The 15,499-nt window shown below is 48.0% G+C and overlaps 1 protein-coding gene across 1 annotated transcript; it reads left to right on the forward strand.

Moving 5' to 3' along the window:
- The first annotated feature begins 837 nt into the window (after window positions 1-837).
- Window positions 838-14,810, forward strand: LOC311365159 (3-hydroxyisobutyrate dehydrogenase, mitochondrial-like). The gene is made up of 6 exons (XM_084484675.1): window positions 838-946; window positions 2,614-2,774; window positions 3,200-3,309; window positions 3,923-4,044; window positions 14,076-14,209; window positions 14,500-14,810. The coding sequence occupies exons 1-6, from the start codon at window positions 877-879 to the stop codon at window positions 14,689-14,691; spliced, it is 789 nt and encodes a 262-aa protein (XP_084340801.1). The 5' UTR covers window positions 838-876; the 3' UTR covers window positions 14,692-14,810.
- The last annotated feature ends 689 nt before the right edge of the window (window positions 14,811-15,499 follow it).

Genomic DNA, 15,499 nt, shown 5'->3' on the forward strand with positions numbered 1-15,499 from the left:
CCATGTCATGACACATACTGAGCTAACGTAAGCCGGACAGCTAGCACGGTGGTGAATAACAACAAGACAACCGTATGCATATATTTCCTTCACACGTGACATTAAGATGATTTGCAGTTATATACGACTGGGAAAAGCAAATGCACATTATAATACAGAACGCGATAGACAGGTTCGTTGCCTTTGCATCCGTACCGTTGTTGTCAATGCACTGGCGATGATGCGTCGCTTCTTCCTGAAGACCAAATGATGGTGTCACTTCCGGGATGCTTTAAAGATGCTGTGGGTATGGGTACCCCGAGGATGCTCAAGACGCAATCTGGATGCAAAAAAGAGCTGGAAGAGGGATGGAAGAGAAATGCATGTCCTCGATCAGGCAACTACTTGAGATAATATTTAGATTGCATTTTATTTGAACCAATTCCATACATACATACATAATGGCCACATGTTGCTTCGATAACATCTTATTTTACAATATGTATTACATGTATTTATTGACATTACACACACAAGGATATTAGACATAATTCGAGTTTTTAAATAGACAGGATTCAATTAATGGTATCATATAGTTATAAGAATAAGATAACCTCTCTGCAAAATATGCTTTATTTACAGTAAACTATTTTTAGTCTGTATTTACATTATACTATGTAAATATTACACAATGTATCAGATGTATAACTTGATTCTAAGGAGGCGGCGGCTTTAAGAAACGTATGCAATAATAACCCGCCTTGCATCCTTTCTATTGGCTGTTTGTGTGTACCGCAGAGCTGTGATTGGCGCATATCGCCGTAATTCACGGACTATTTTGTTTTGCTTCCTGGCCTGACAGCTGTCACTGTACGACGAGGTCAAGGGGAAAGAAGCATGGCTGCCTTGATTAGGGGGTCTCGCAATTTATTGCCCAGGTGGAATAAACATGTCGCCCCTACGTTCGGTAAAGTAATTCCTTTATTGGTCCACATCTCTGCAGAAATGTACGTCTGTTATTGCCGGGGTTATACAGAGAAAATAAGCAAATGCGGTTTTGTAGCTTGTGTAGCTGCATTTAGCCTCATATTGTTACTGTCTAAAGAGATGAGCTCTTACGATCCTCACAACGGCTGCTCAAATCCTATCGTTTTATGAAAACCCCACATGGACGTACAAGTACAAGGACGTACAAGGAGCAATGGTTGCATCCATGACGGCTGCTTTCCCCACTTGTGAATCCAATCTTTGCTTCTCGTTCGTGTCCGTTTTCAGACATTTGCTGTTGAAACAATACAATATTATCGACATAATTTACCGCGTCATGACCGACCGTCTATTACCGTGCATGTCATATATTGTTTTGTATATCAATGCGTAGAGGTGTACCCCTTTAGGAGTAGTCTGCACGCAGACGCAGTGGTGCTGGCTGAAATTCCTATCCCTCATGGAGGGTGTCACACGCCCCCAACCTCCAAAGACCCAATAAAGTCTCCCTTTCTCTCCTCACACCCTAAAGGCTCTTTCTTAGCAGCCTTCTTGCTCCATAATCCCGTTAGATATTACACATTTGACAGAGCCAGTTTGTAACAGCTTGGTTTAACTAGTTCTAATGGTGATTGAAAACAATCATAACATACAGAGCTATGCTCTTGTATAACAATGTCTTCAATGTTGTCAATGTGTTTGCTCAGAATTGTATTGTATAGTGCATAATAAGCAGCAGGAATAATTGAAAGACAAGATTACATGGCAATTGACAGTTTTCCATGTTTGCTATGTTCCTGTCATACAAATACCTAATCCAGCAAGATCTGAGCTGGTGAGTAGAAGGCCTCAACAAGCCATATTTCAAGTTTAGGATTGGGGTTATTTGAATAGTCGAGTATTTTGACTGACCAAAATCGATCTTATTACAATCTTACCAGGGCTAAAAACCGATAGTGAGAAGCAACACTATTATTATTATTATTAAACCTTTATTTAACCAGGCAGATCATTAAGAACAAGTTCTTATTTACAACGTTGGCCTGACATAGAAAACATTAATTTCATGGTAATTACAGAGAATGGCCCACTATTCATATCAGGCAATAATGTAAATTTAGGCAGTATGTTGTTATAATAATGCTCAAAGCGTCTTATTTCACAATAAATTTAGGCTACACAAAACTGAACAACAATTATTTAACATTCATCCAATTAATTTGCTCACTAAACCTTACAAATTACAAAATGATTGAATGTGATTTTTAATTATAAATCATACATTCCTCCTCTCACCATACTGAAGATACCAGACATTCGCAAATGTGAATGGCCTGTGCCCCATGACATGACTTAGGCCAGTTTGGACTCATAATGGGACTCATAACTACTCATAACTCATAACATAATGGGACTCATAACGGGCTGCCAGATGGCCCCGTCAGAGGACTATATATATACATTGAATATATTGATATTGTGTACTAAAAATTTAAAGCCGTTTGCCCACTATTTGTACTTTTAAGTGCAATCAAGTCATGGAATTATGTTGTTTTCGTCATAAACAAACACTGAAAATGCTCTCAAGAGTTAGGGTTGGGGTTGAGAATGTTGCTAGTTGTCCATCTCCTGCTTCCCCTCATTTAGTGCCGAGCCGGTCGATGGCCTCCAAGACGCCGGTGGGTTTCATCGGGCTGGGGAACATGGGCAGACCCATGGCCAAGAACCTCCTGAGGAACGGCTACCCGGTCATTGCCACCGACGTCTTCCCAGAGTCCCGCAAGGAGCTGCAAGACCTGGGAGCTCAGGTAACCAACCCACGTGAGCCGCTCGCAACCTTTTAGAAAGGACGTGCCTGTAGATCGGCCAGGTGATGGATTACATATTTTCTATGGACTGCCGTGGCCTCGGGGAGTAGGCCAGCTCATACTTCACCATACATTCACACCTGAAGTGCTCACTCATTGAGGACTCATTCGCACAGTAGTAAATCCCTTTTTAGCATTAGGGAAGTCGACAGCTGCTTGCGGCCACACAACCTATTTGCCGCACACTCGATCGCTTGAGTGGTGTTTGAATGAAAGGTGAAGTGACCGAAATGTACATTTCTCACGAGCGGAAAATTCTCAAAGCTTTTGGAACACCGCTGTTGCCTGCTGGTTGTTGTTGTTGTTGTTGTTTTATAATGACCGTCCCTGCCCCCCACTCTTCCTCCTGGCGTCGCTGTCCTCAGGTGTTTGACACCCCGGCGGATGTGGCGGAGAAGGCGGACCGCATCCTCACCATGCTCCCCTCCAGCCCCAATGTCATTGAGGTCTACACGGGAGCCAATGGCATCCTGAAGTAAGGCCGCCCTCGGGGGGCCCTTTTCAAACCCAACAAAGCGGCAACAAAGATCACTTGTCTACCCGACACCTTGGTTCTGGCTAAGTGGACGGCGTACAAAAGGATAGCATTTCAAAAAGTAGTAAAAGCAATAATTATCCGTTCATTACCATGCTTCCAAATATGGCTACTGACAAAGCGATCTAGTTAACTAGGCTCAGACTTGTTTCTCAGGTGGAATCTTTTTGTGCGATCTTGAATTAAAAATGTGTTTTGGTTAACCATTCAGTAGATAGTGTTTGGTGAAATTAGTTGGAGAGAGGTGTTATTGAGTCAAGTAAAGAAAAGGTTTATTTGAACTGTATGCCAGAAGACAGTAAACATGGTAATGGATGCTTGTTCTGACTCAGCCTCTGCTCTGACTCAGCCTCTTCTGGTTTTCGGTCATGATCTCAACCTGACGTGTTAAGCCAAAGGGCTGCAAGTGAAACTGAATTTCTTTTTAACTTGTGAGGCTTTGTTTAGAAATCAACATGTTTTGGTAATTTTTTTATCTTACTTTGGCCCAGGGATTTAACAAAGGTGTGAACATGTGTAATGTCCGCTCTGGTGTGGCATGTTATCTCCCCAGGAAGGTGAAGAAGGGAACGCTGCTGATCGACTCGTCCACCATTGACCCCGCCGTGTCCAGGGAGATGGCCGTCGCCGCAGAGAAGATGGGCGCCGTGTTCATGGATGCTCCCGTGTCCGGAGGTACTTCCGGGTTTTGATTTCTACGTTACGAAATGTCCCATTTCACACATGTGCTTATGTCCCTTTATACTATCTACATTTGTAAGGAGGCGGTGATAATGAACTATGAAGACGTTGGTGTCAGGACAGGCCGCGTAATGCGATGCTGAAGCATCTTTTATTTTTTTTATAAGCAATCAAGTCGTCACGCAGGAAGAAAATACCCATGACATAAGAAGGGGCGGAGGAATAGTGTCTCTCTGGCAGGAACCTGCCAGTGGTCCGCTTCAAAACGCTTACAGAGCAGGCCAGTGACCTTGCCAATGAACACATGCAAGGTCTCAACGGTCCTACATCCCCCTTGTGTATCTAAACTTTGGGCTGATATGGGTTTAGTGCTTGGACACGGGTCGTAATTACAGAGCGGTCTGGCCAGTGGGTGCCCTCTCCACTTTTTATTGGCTGCTTTTGACTGGCGCTCTTAAAGGCCCGGTTAAGGTTTTTAAGTTCTCATTATGTCTGCCCTGTCTGCCTGTGACGGCTCCTTGACAGAGCACAGGATCACCAGTCACCCTTAATGGGCTAAGCCGCGGTGCAGAATCCCGTGTCAGAGCTCCTCATGTTGATGGAACCGTAATGGCGGGTATCCCGTGTCACTGCCTTTCATGTCAGATAAAGAGTCATAAAGAGGAGAGAAACTGCCCTCACATGGAGTGCAGGGGAGGAAGAGGGGGTGAGGGGGGGGGGGTGGTGGTGGTGGGATGGGGGGGGGTTAGAGATAAGACAAGAGAGGGAGAGACGTGTTGCAGTAAAAACCTGTCTGTGTCGTGCACTCTCCTCCTGTGGGTTACTTCCGTGCTAGCACACAGACACACAGCCACACGCAAACGCACACACACACACATACACACGCAAACACACAGACAAACACACGCACACCGATCTCACAGAGACACACACTCACACACTAATTCTCTACTTTAAAACTTTCAAACAGGCTACATCCATATACTGCTTCCTATTGTTCTAGAAGCAATCTCCATGCGGCCCTGTTTGTTGTCTGTTGTGCAATCAGTAAGAACACACAGAAAACACCATGACTTCCTCCCGCACACAGACACACACAGACTTGGCCTATACCGTTGTGTTTACCGGCTGGCGTCTGCGAAACAGACAGGCTGCAGTCAGCAAGATCAGAGTCCTAAGCCTGTTTCTCTAGCTTTAGCGCGCACACACACACACACACACACACACACACACACACACACACACACACACACACACACACACACACACACACACAGTGTTTACATACTGTCGACAGTGTGCAGTTAGGGAGTGCAGTCCTGTGTGAAGGTTCCTCTCCCCTGCTTTTTAGCTAAGCTTCTTTTACTAGCTGAAGATGACCAATGATTTACCTGCTACCTTTGGCCTCGGGGGCCGTGCCCCGCCGACACACACACACACACACACACACACACACACACACACAGACATACAGAGCTTGTCTCTCTCTCTCTGACACACACACACACACACATTCAAACCCAGCCAGCCGTGTGGTGGATGTAGCCCCCGCTCTGATAAGAGAGAGCTGAACTTGTGGAAAGAGGTCAACACACGAGGTCACGGAGTAGACACTAAACACTTGACTCTCATGCTCCTCCTCACCCCCCCCCGCCCCCACCCCCTCACCTCTCCTATTTGTGATTTAGGACACCAGGCTACATTGTTCCTTGTTCCAGCCAGGAGATGGCACCCTACCCAAATAGGGCCCCGGCATAGCCACAAGAATATGGATGATGCAGGATGTTTTATTCATTTTCTGATGATGCCTGCATAGCAAAAGGCAATAGGTCACATCTAGTTGTTCCGAATGACCAACACGTTGTCCTGTTATAGCGTTCCGCCCCGCATCATCCCACTGATCTCCTTGTACATCGTGTCAATTATATTATCCGAAAGGCCGCCTGGATATATCGGCGCAATGGCATCCAGGGTGAAGAAAGGAAAAGGCTGGCACAGCCAGAGTGGGCACAGGCAAATTGACTTCCCGTACGCTACCAAACAGCTATTATTTTTAGTGGTTTTGTCTTTGTGCTGGTTTTATTTAAATTTTATACATAGAATTTGAATTCTCTCATGTCTGCAAAAAAAATTTTGTTGTATTTTTTCTTATTATCTGCAGCCAGGAGCGAGTGTGCACGTGTGTGCATGCCCTCTTGTTTACACCCCATGTGCGTCACTCGAGGTTTGGCCATCTCTTCTGTCGACTCAGCTGTGTGGTAATAATCCTGTTTAAACACGCCAGTCCAAAAACAAAAGTCCTGGGTCCCCGGTTGATCTCGCCGGGTTTCCGCAAGATCACCAAGATCACCAAGATCACAGCTTTCTCTGTCAGAAGACCCCCACCCCCACCGCTCGGCTCACCCAACTGTCTCTAATCTCGATATATACGCACAAAAGCATAGTATGCAAAATGTTTTCACACACACACACACACACACACACACACACACACACACACACACACACACACACACACACACACACACACATACAGGGTTGTGTAAGACTGCGACTACATGCAGACGCTGACATTGGCCCTCACATGTGTGCACCGCTGTCTGGTGTCGTTAAAAAGGTCTGCATGCAAAGTCGACCCACAACAAACCAGCGACTGACGTCACAGGCACAGGGTGTTGGCACAGCCCAGGGTAAAAATAGGAGCCCGGGCTAACGAGCAAGCGGGGTCGTTAGCAGTAATTACCCAGAATGCCTGCGTCTGTGTCTGCGCACCCGTGGTGGGTCGCAACGTAGCCAGTGGCTAACGTCTACGTTCGGGGGAAAAAAAAGAGACGTATACAATGAAATAAGTTTAATTGTGCGCTTTTTACAAATCCTGAGAAAGTCTTTAACAGAGAATGAGTGACGCGGGCCGCTTTGAATACACAACGGGACCATGGTCGCCAGTTGGGTAATGTTTGTTTGTGAGGTCCAATAAACGCTCCGCTAACTACTCTTTAGGCCACTTCCCAAAATGACTCCCAATCATGTCCCCTCCACATTATCTTAAGTCGCAGCGGGCCATTTGCAGGGAGTTTAAGCAGCCGTCTGCAGCCTTGGCTAGCCTGTAAACACATAAGTCAGCCAGGATGCCGATGGCCCCGTCCATCCTATTTCCTCCCCTTGGCTCTCGTGTCGCCGGCCGGTGGAAAGGACAGGGCAACACCCAGACTGATCTAATCCAGTCTGAGATGGGGATTAATCAGAATATGCTCTGGTAACGTTACGGCAAGATAGGCATGGAGGGTTAGCGCTACGGCGGCACATGTCTAGCTAGTGAAGTTTAGGGCGGTGAGGGGGTTGGTGGGGTGGTTGAAAGGGGGAGGGCTGGGCGGGGGGGGGGGGGGGGGGGGGTGGTGCACGCTCTTAGAAGGCTGTCTCGGTTGATGGCTAACTAGTATGGGAGGGTGACAGACAGAGTGGTCCATTGCCAGATTAGCATAACAAGTCCTCCACTAAGGGGTCCTGCTGACAGGCTATGGTAGGAGGGGGGTGACCAGGGAGAGTGATAGGGGGGAGGCACAGGGGGAGGGCAAAGGGGAGGGGTGCAGGCCCCCAGATGGAAGCAGACTCGCAGCAGCTGGGTGACTGGCCCTTACAGCTCTGTCCCTGTGTCATCTGGTGTGTGCGCGGGCGGCGTGCGTATGCGTGTGCGTGTGTGCAGACCAAAAGTCAGCTGGTATATGAGTCTCAGTAAAAATCCCCGTCCGTCAAACGTTGTCCAAAACCCCATACAACTTGTCACTCATCTAAATTGGGATTAGCATTCTGTCTATGTGAATGACACTTCTCAGCACCTTTTGTGTACGTGTGTGTGTGTGTGTGTGTGTGTGTGTGTGTGTGTGTGTGTGTGTGTGTGTGTGTGTGTGTGTGTGTGTGTGTGTGTGTGTGTGTGTGTGTGTGTGTGTGTGTGTGTGTGTGTGTGTGTCTAATTGGGTATCATTATTACCCTTCTCTGTACTGGATGGGTCTCTCTGGGCCAGTGGAGGGATTGATTGTGGATCTCGGCAGCTCTCTCGCCCCTGCTCCGCTGGGTGGCATTGACCAGTGTCCACCCGCCCCGCGGAATGGACCAGCTATCAATGATGAGTATAATGATGGCGGTGATGAGGGTAGGACACGGTGGTCAATGTGCACACATTGCACGCTTAAACGCTCCCGGTTGCACAGAGGCACTTTTTTTGATAACGGCAAATTGTGTTCTTTTTTTCGTCTGGATCGAACGGACCCTGAGATCGATTGTGTGGTCCTCTCTTCCGAGCTGAATGCACGCCGTGGTCTGCCTGCCCGGGGTTCCCATTGCGTGCGAGGAGCCGTTCTCATGGCTCGGTGCTTGTTAAGTTGGGCCGATAAAGAGTCTGTTTTTAACATAACAGGGCAGCATTAGCGATGTTGGCAGATAAACTGTCGAAAGGGCTGTTTTTTTTTTGTGTGTGTGTGTTTTTTAACATTTGAGCGAGCCGTTTTGGTCGCTCAAACACACCCCATTTACAATTCCACTTGATATCTCCCGAGCCTTTCCTTTTTTTTTCTTTTTTTTTTTACAGGGCTCGTGGGGTTTTTAATTAGTTGGAGGGGAAAGAAAAGATATGCGCTCGGGTGTAATTATATCGGTGGACCGCATGAGGCCGCGCCGTGTGCCTGCAAACGTTCTACCCCCACTACTTCTGCCTGGCGAGTGGTCAACTGCCCAATCATTCAAGTCAATTATTCTATTGAGTGCTCAGACTCAATCCACCTGATTAATAGGTGCCAGCCACCGGGCCGGCACTATGTCTCCCCCCCCCCCCTCCCCCCCTCCCCTGGACACGTGCGTACAGTTGGGTTAGCCTGGCAGCTAACCAGAGCTTATTGGCTAGTCCAGTTCCACCACAGCCCGCACAAACAGCGTTTTGGAATCTCAAGATTTAAAAATCATTTGTACCCAGCCAGCAAAGTCGGATTGGAACAACATCTGGCAGGGAGAGAGAGGAGGTTCCTGGTTTGGAAGGAGTTATTTTGGTTGATCACAAGCGATGATCTACCAACAAGTATATGGGGGGGCCGGGGAGGGGGGGGGGGGGGTGTAGGGTGCAAGCCCCTTAAAGGTAAACGCACAATTCACCTCCACGACACAGATTTGCTCTTCCGTCCGTCATGCCGCATGCCTTAGTGTGTGTGTTCAGCGTTTTTATTTGCAAATCCAGTTTCACTGAAGCCCTCGCTCCATAAAAGAAACACAAAGCCCTACCGCCCCCGAAGGCCGCTCATAACTCTTTGATATGAGGCCGGGAGGACGAGGACGGGACGAGATGGCGACAGACCCGCTCCGGGAACACCCCCCCCCCCCCCGAACGCCTTGTGTACACGCCGCCACGGAGACTCCACTTAGAGACCCCTCCCCACGACGTCATCCAACCCAATGTTGTCACGGTGCATGTAAACATCGTACGTACAAACGGCGACGCGCACCGCTACACCCTACAACAGACAAACGCCGGGTTTACGCAGATGCTCTCGTTCATCTCGCACACACGCGCACACCGACCACTTCAGAAAGGAGCGCTCGTGTTTTTTAAAAGGTTACAGGGCTGTAATGAATTGCCTTACTTTGGGTTTCTCTTTTTTTTTTTTTTGTGTGTGTGTGTCTGCGAGTGTAATGAAAACGAGTGCTAATTAATTTAGTGCGCCGCTACAAACACAACAAACCCAAATCATTTCTCTGATCTTGCTCGGCCTTCGCACACTCCATTTCACCCTCCTGTGTTCATGGTTAATGGGTGGCATTAAAGGCACAATGTTGCACGGGCCCCCCCCCCCTCTCTCTCTCCACAGTGTTTGATAGCTGGATTAACTGGGATCTCGTAATGAGGGGAGATGAGATGAAGGAGCTGGCTTATTTGTGTCTGGTGTGCACGTACCGTAGGCGCACTACCGGAAGCAGGCCACACACAAACACACCAGACGCGGCGCACACAGACAAACTCACAAAAGGTGCACCGGCATCAAAGCAGTCTGCTACTTGTACTGACTTGGGTCCTTTATCTCGTGACTATTGTGCTATTGAGCACGGCGGCTAAAAATACAGGACAAAGAAGGGGCAGCAGGGAATCTATTTTGTGAAGTTACTCTTCCCTTTGTCACCTGTTTGCTGCGGCCCATTATCGAGTGTACTCTGCCGGTAGAATTTGTTCCCTGTTCTCTCGAAAACGGGATATGACTCACCTCTATAAAATGTCATGTCAGCCGTTTGTGATCCTAATGCTTTTAATTATTAACCCTCGGCCCCTCTGCCGCGTGTCCCGTTACCGGGCCAGCGACACGGCGCGGCGCGGCGCCGCAGACGGACAGCGGCGTGACCACGACATCAGAGGTTAGCGTTCATATTCATTACAAGGGCGGTGATTAGGGGAAAAAAAACGTCAAACATCAAAAAACATCCGTGTCTCACGGTATCATCTTCACTCGCCCCCCCCCCCCCCCGCGCCGCCGCACCCCCCTCCCCCCTCACCCCCCACAAGGCAGTGGGCCCTACGCAGCACTCCGCCTCCCCTAGGGGGCGTCATGTGGTCGCGAGGCGCTAACGATCCCCCCGGCGTGTCACTCCCGTCGGGGATGGATGGGACAGCGCCGCGCTGCTCCCGGAGCTCAGGCGGCCTCATTAGGATTCCGCTTTAATCCGTCTCTGACAGGACCGGCCCGAGAACGCCCTGACATCCACAAACACGCGCCCGCACGCACGCACGCACGCACGCACGCACGCACGCACGCACACGCACACACGCACACACGCAAACGCACGGGCAACACTCGCAAGACACATTTCCACTCAAGTGCATGCATAATACTGCTCCGTGACAGCCGAACCCCCCCCCCCCCTCCCCGGCTTCACACACACACACACACACACACACACACACACACACACACACACACACACACACACACACACACACACACACACACACACACATACAGAAGAAAAGATACAAAGGCACACGTACACCCACGTGCACCCCCCCACCCTCGCCCCCCTCCTGTGTTATGCTAATGGTGCAGTATTCTTCCAGGAGGAAGGCTCTTCCATCATCCCTGTGTCGCTGTTTATAGAAATCCACTACAGATCATAAGAGCTTATTATGGGTGATTAGTTAATTTGAAGGAGGGAGAGAGAGAGAGAGCGGGGGTAGACAGTGGGAGGTTGGGAGAGTACGATTTTGTCTATCTCTCTCTCGCTCTCCTCCCCCCTTCTCTCGCTTTCTCAATATCGCTCCTTCTCTTCTGCCTGCCTCACCGTTTCACAGTTTCCTCTCTTTCTCTCTCTCTCTCTTCCCTCCCTCTCTCCCCCCTGTCTCCCTCTGCCGCTCTGCACGATGTATCGATCAGCCTGGGGACTGTGTTATCAATAATCGCCTCTTTAGTCGTCCCCGCGAACACCACTTCTCCACTAATGAGCCAGCGGTTGTCAAACTGCACTTTGTGTGGGTGTGGGTGGGGGTGTGTGTGTGTGTGAGTGCGTTTTGCATTTGTGTTTGTACAATGGTTTTATTTTCCTCCTCTGATCCACTGCCCTTAAAGTTAATCTTTCTGAAGTACCATCTAATACCCTCACTGAAAACTTAAGCTTTCTAAACATCCCTTTAATACCCCATGTCTTGTTATTTTTTTTAATCTATACACAGAAATGCCCATTGTGTAAAATCACTCGAAAACTTTATCCCGCTTTAACCCCTTTAGTTATGACCAAAGATTAAATCTTCATTCAAACAGAGGAGGGTAAACCGGTGAAGATATGAATGAATGTAAATTAACATAACCCCTTCACTTAAATCCAAAGATTAACTCTTTATTCAAACAGTGGTGGTGGGTAAACCGGTTAAGATATGAATGCATGTAGATTAATCAAAAAACCTTCAGTTACGTCCAAAGATGAAATCTTCATTCAAACGGTGGAAGGTAAACTGTAAAGATATGGCATCCGTTTGTGTTGTGTTGTGTTGTGTTGTGTGTTGGACCATATGTGTTTATGATCGGTGTGTGTGGCGGCCTTATGTTGAGCGTGTGTTCACCGGGGTTCACTGCCAGCTGCCGCAGTGTGTGCTTTGGGCCTCATTATGTGCCCCTAATGACCTGCTGACAGTCACACACACACACACACACTCACACACACGTGCACACACACACACACGCCCACACAGGCACGTACACGCACACACTCAGAGTATTGGTATTGGTATCATCCCACACTAGACAGCGACGTAGCCAATTTTAGAGGAAGACGGGCTAAGTTTGGGTATGTTTTCGTTTATGGGTTCATCAAAATATGCACGGTAAAGAAAACAAGAAGGAGTTTATTTTGAAGCCGGAAGGTGCCTGAGGGCCTTCCTCCTTGCATGTCTGTTATTGTGGTTTCAGCTGTTCTCACCTCTAAGCCCTCTTTAATTATTAACACAAACATTATTAGCCTTTCAGTATTAAGAGGCCTTTCATTAGTGCCGCACAGCACCCTGAAGAGTCATTTTCACAGGACAACACACGCACACACGCACACACACACACACACACACACACACACACACACACACACACACACACACACACACACACACACACACACACACACACACACGCACACGCACACATGCACACACACACCACCCCCTTTAGATTAGTTAAATTGAAGGTCTGTTCAATTCTGCAGTTTTGCATAGTCACCAAGATTAAGTAGGTTAACCAAGATTACCGTTTCCAGATTTGAAGATTTACAATTTTACATAATATATCACTCAGACCTTGCACTGCAATCCTGCATTGCTCGGGGTTGTTCCTTATCCTTATTAGTTAGTTAAGTTGACAACGTGTTATGTACGTGTGTTTAGCCATGCTAACATTTTGATTTAACCCCCGGCATCATCCCCAAAACGAGCCACCATTCACCGTTCGAGCACTGCGTCTGCAGGCTTAATTCTCATCATTATGCCTTAGTTAAGCCTAGTTATTCTAACGCGCGTGTGTTACCCAACAATGTTAATGTTGAGAGGGGGCCCACCGGTGCATGAAGAGGGGGGCCGCACCGTGGCAGATGAGATCAGGACGGACCGGTCCCGCCCCCTTCTCTCTCTCTCTCTCTCTCTCTCTCCGTCTCTCTCTCCACCCTGAGCGATGGTTTGCTCCTGCGCTAATCGGTCACCGCAGACACAGAGGTTGGGGGGGTCCATGCTAAAACATGGCACGCTCCTTAAGCCATCAGGCCATGGGGAGGGACGCCTAATTGAACATGATAAAGTGTAAAGTTAATTACCCCTCATGCCTGTCACCGATGCCCCAATGGGGTGTTAGCCCTGGGCACAGCTGCTCTACACACTGCCTGTGTGTGTGTGTGTGTGTGTGTGTGTGTGTGTGTGTGTGTGTGTGTGTGTGTGTGTGTGTGTGTGTGTGTGTGTGTGTGTGTGTGTGTGTGTGTGTGTGTGTGTGTGTGTGTGTGTGAGAGAGAAAAGGCAAGACCTCCCTTGAGGGTTGTGGAGTGGATGATGGCAACAATCGGCTTTTAAAGATACTCCTGTCCCTCTGGTGCGGCTCTCTTTAACACGTCTGCCCCACTTTGAGACGCCAACTCGCAGACAGCTGACCTACCCCAAACGCTTGGCAGTCTCAGTCAATCACATGATGTATTTGTTATTAAGTGCGGCAATATCACATTGTTTAACATTTGCCCAAATTACCATTATTTTTTTCCCTCCCCCCCCCCCCCCCTCCATTAACTCTAAACGGAAAGGCTATGCATTCCACATGCAAATTGAACATTTAATTATGTTTTCAATCTTGCTCTTTCGGAATGGCCGTGTTAGATTGGTGGGATTTGTTCACGGTGCCGCCTATCTGCCCTGGGTAGACATTAGGCTGCATTGCATTGTCTTTGTCATTAATTTACTTTCTCTATACTGATCTTTGGCACTGTTTGTATTGTGTGTGTGTGTGTGTGTGTGCGTGTGTGTGTGTGTGTGTAGGTGTGGGGGCAGCCAGCCTGGCCAAGCTGACCTTCATGGTGGGCGGGCCGAAGGAAGAGTACCAGGCCGCCCAGGAGCTCCTCGCCTGCATGGGAGCCAACGTTGTCTACTGTGGTCCGGTCGGCACTGGACAGGTGAACACACACACACGCACACGTACAAAAAAACATGTTCTTGCATACATACAAATGTATGTGTAACATAAATATGCGCATAAGGCAACATGCTACTCCTTAATTAACTGTCACTCAATACCCTGTTAGTGCTCTCTTTACCAAACGCACGCACGCACGCACGCACGCACACACACACACGCACACGCGCACGCGCACGCGCACACACACACACACACACACACACACACACACACACACAGTAATAATGTATCAATCTCTCTCTCTTATATGATTTCCCCCATCCACAGGCAGCCAAGATCTGCAACAACATGCTTCTGGCCATCGGGATGATAGGCACGGCGGAGACCATGAACCTGGGCATCAGGTACGCCAGGCACTCCCTGACCTCCAGGGAGGAGCATACTGTTGTCATTCGGCTGGGCAGGTCACACACAGTCCGATTGGCGGATTCTGTCAGATGTATGCTTCGTCTTCCTTAACTTCATTGCTCGGTTAAGACGATATTTTTATATGAGAGTTTAAAGTAGGTACAGAACCTCTTACATTACACCCGATTGTTTTTGAAACCAAAACAAACGGGTCCATATACATCTCAAGGGTCGTTGTGCAGCAGAGCACCAGGCGGATAGTCTTGATGTTCTGTCTAGTCGGACACACACTAACCTTAGGGCATTACAAAGAGGGTGCAGTGAGTAACGGCTCTTAAACAAAGACAGATAGGTTGGTGTCCGGTGCTGAGGCCACTCCCAAATCACTGCTTAGAACTGTAGCAAGCTCTTTCAGAGAAATAGTTTAGTGGCTGTTTGACACCCTTATCTCTGGTTGGGTTAGGGATAGCAATATATTAGATTCTTGAGTATATGTGCATGCGTAGCGTGTTTTAAGGTCAGCCCTGCCCTGACTCAGGTCAATCTCTTCAATACAGAGATGGATATGGTGGGCATGGCCCAGCCCTCTGATTTAGTTGACAGTGCTTTCTAGTGATGGGCATTTTAAGAAGTTTTCTTGATCGATCATCGATAAATTTAACAATCAATTATCAATTTAATCGTTATTTTTCTAGAGGCTATATAAAAAAATTCCGTTGATAGAAAATACAGCATGTTTTTTCTCAATGAGGCCTATGTGGCGCTTGTAAAAGCTGAACAATGCGCTCTTAAACATAGGAAACAATTCAAAAAGACAAAGTCTGTATTCCAATTCCAATAAGAACCAAGGAACAGCCAACCAAGGCTTGGCTGTTCCGTTCTCACACTATGCAACCTCCTTTTGATCGATAAAAATATC

The sequence above is a fragment of the Micromesistius poutassou genome (assembly GCF_964030765.1).
Source record: "Micromesistius poutassou genome assembly, chromosome: 20".
In the NCBI taxonomy this organism is placed as follows: domain Eukaryota; kingdom Metazoa; phylum Chordata; class Actinopteri; order Gadiformes; family Gadidae; genus Micromesistius; species Micromesistius poutassou.

What these genes read in the sequence shown, in the direction of transcription:
- LOC311365159 (XM_084484675.1), top strand. Translation starts at nt 877, where the DNA reads ATGGCTGCCTTGATTAGGGGGTCTCGCAATTTATTGCCCAGGTGGAAT. An exon ending in ACATGTCGCCCCTACGTTCG is followed by an intron (nt 947 to 2,613) that starts GTAAAGTAATTC and finishes CCCCTCATTTAG; the next exon opens with TGCCGAGCCGGTCGATGGCC. An exon ending in TGCAAGACCTGGGAGCTCAG is followed by an intron (nt 2,775 to 3,199) that starts GTAACCAACCCA and finishes CGCTGTCCTCAG; the next exon opens with GTGTTTGACACCCCGGCGGA.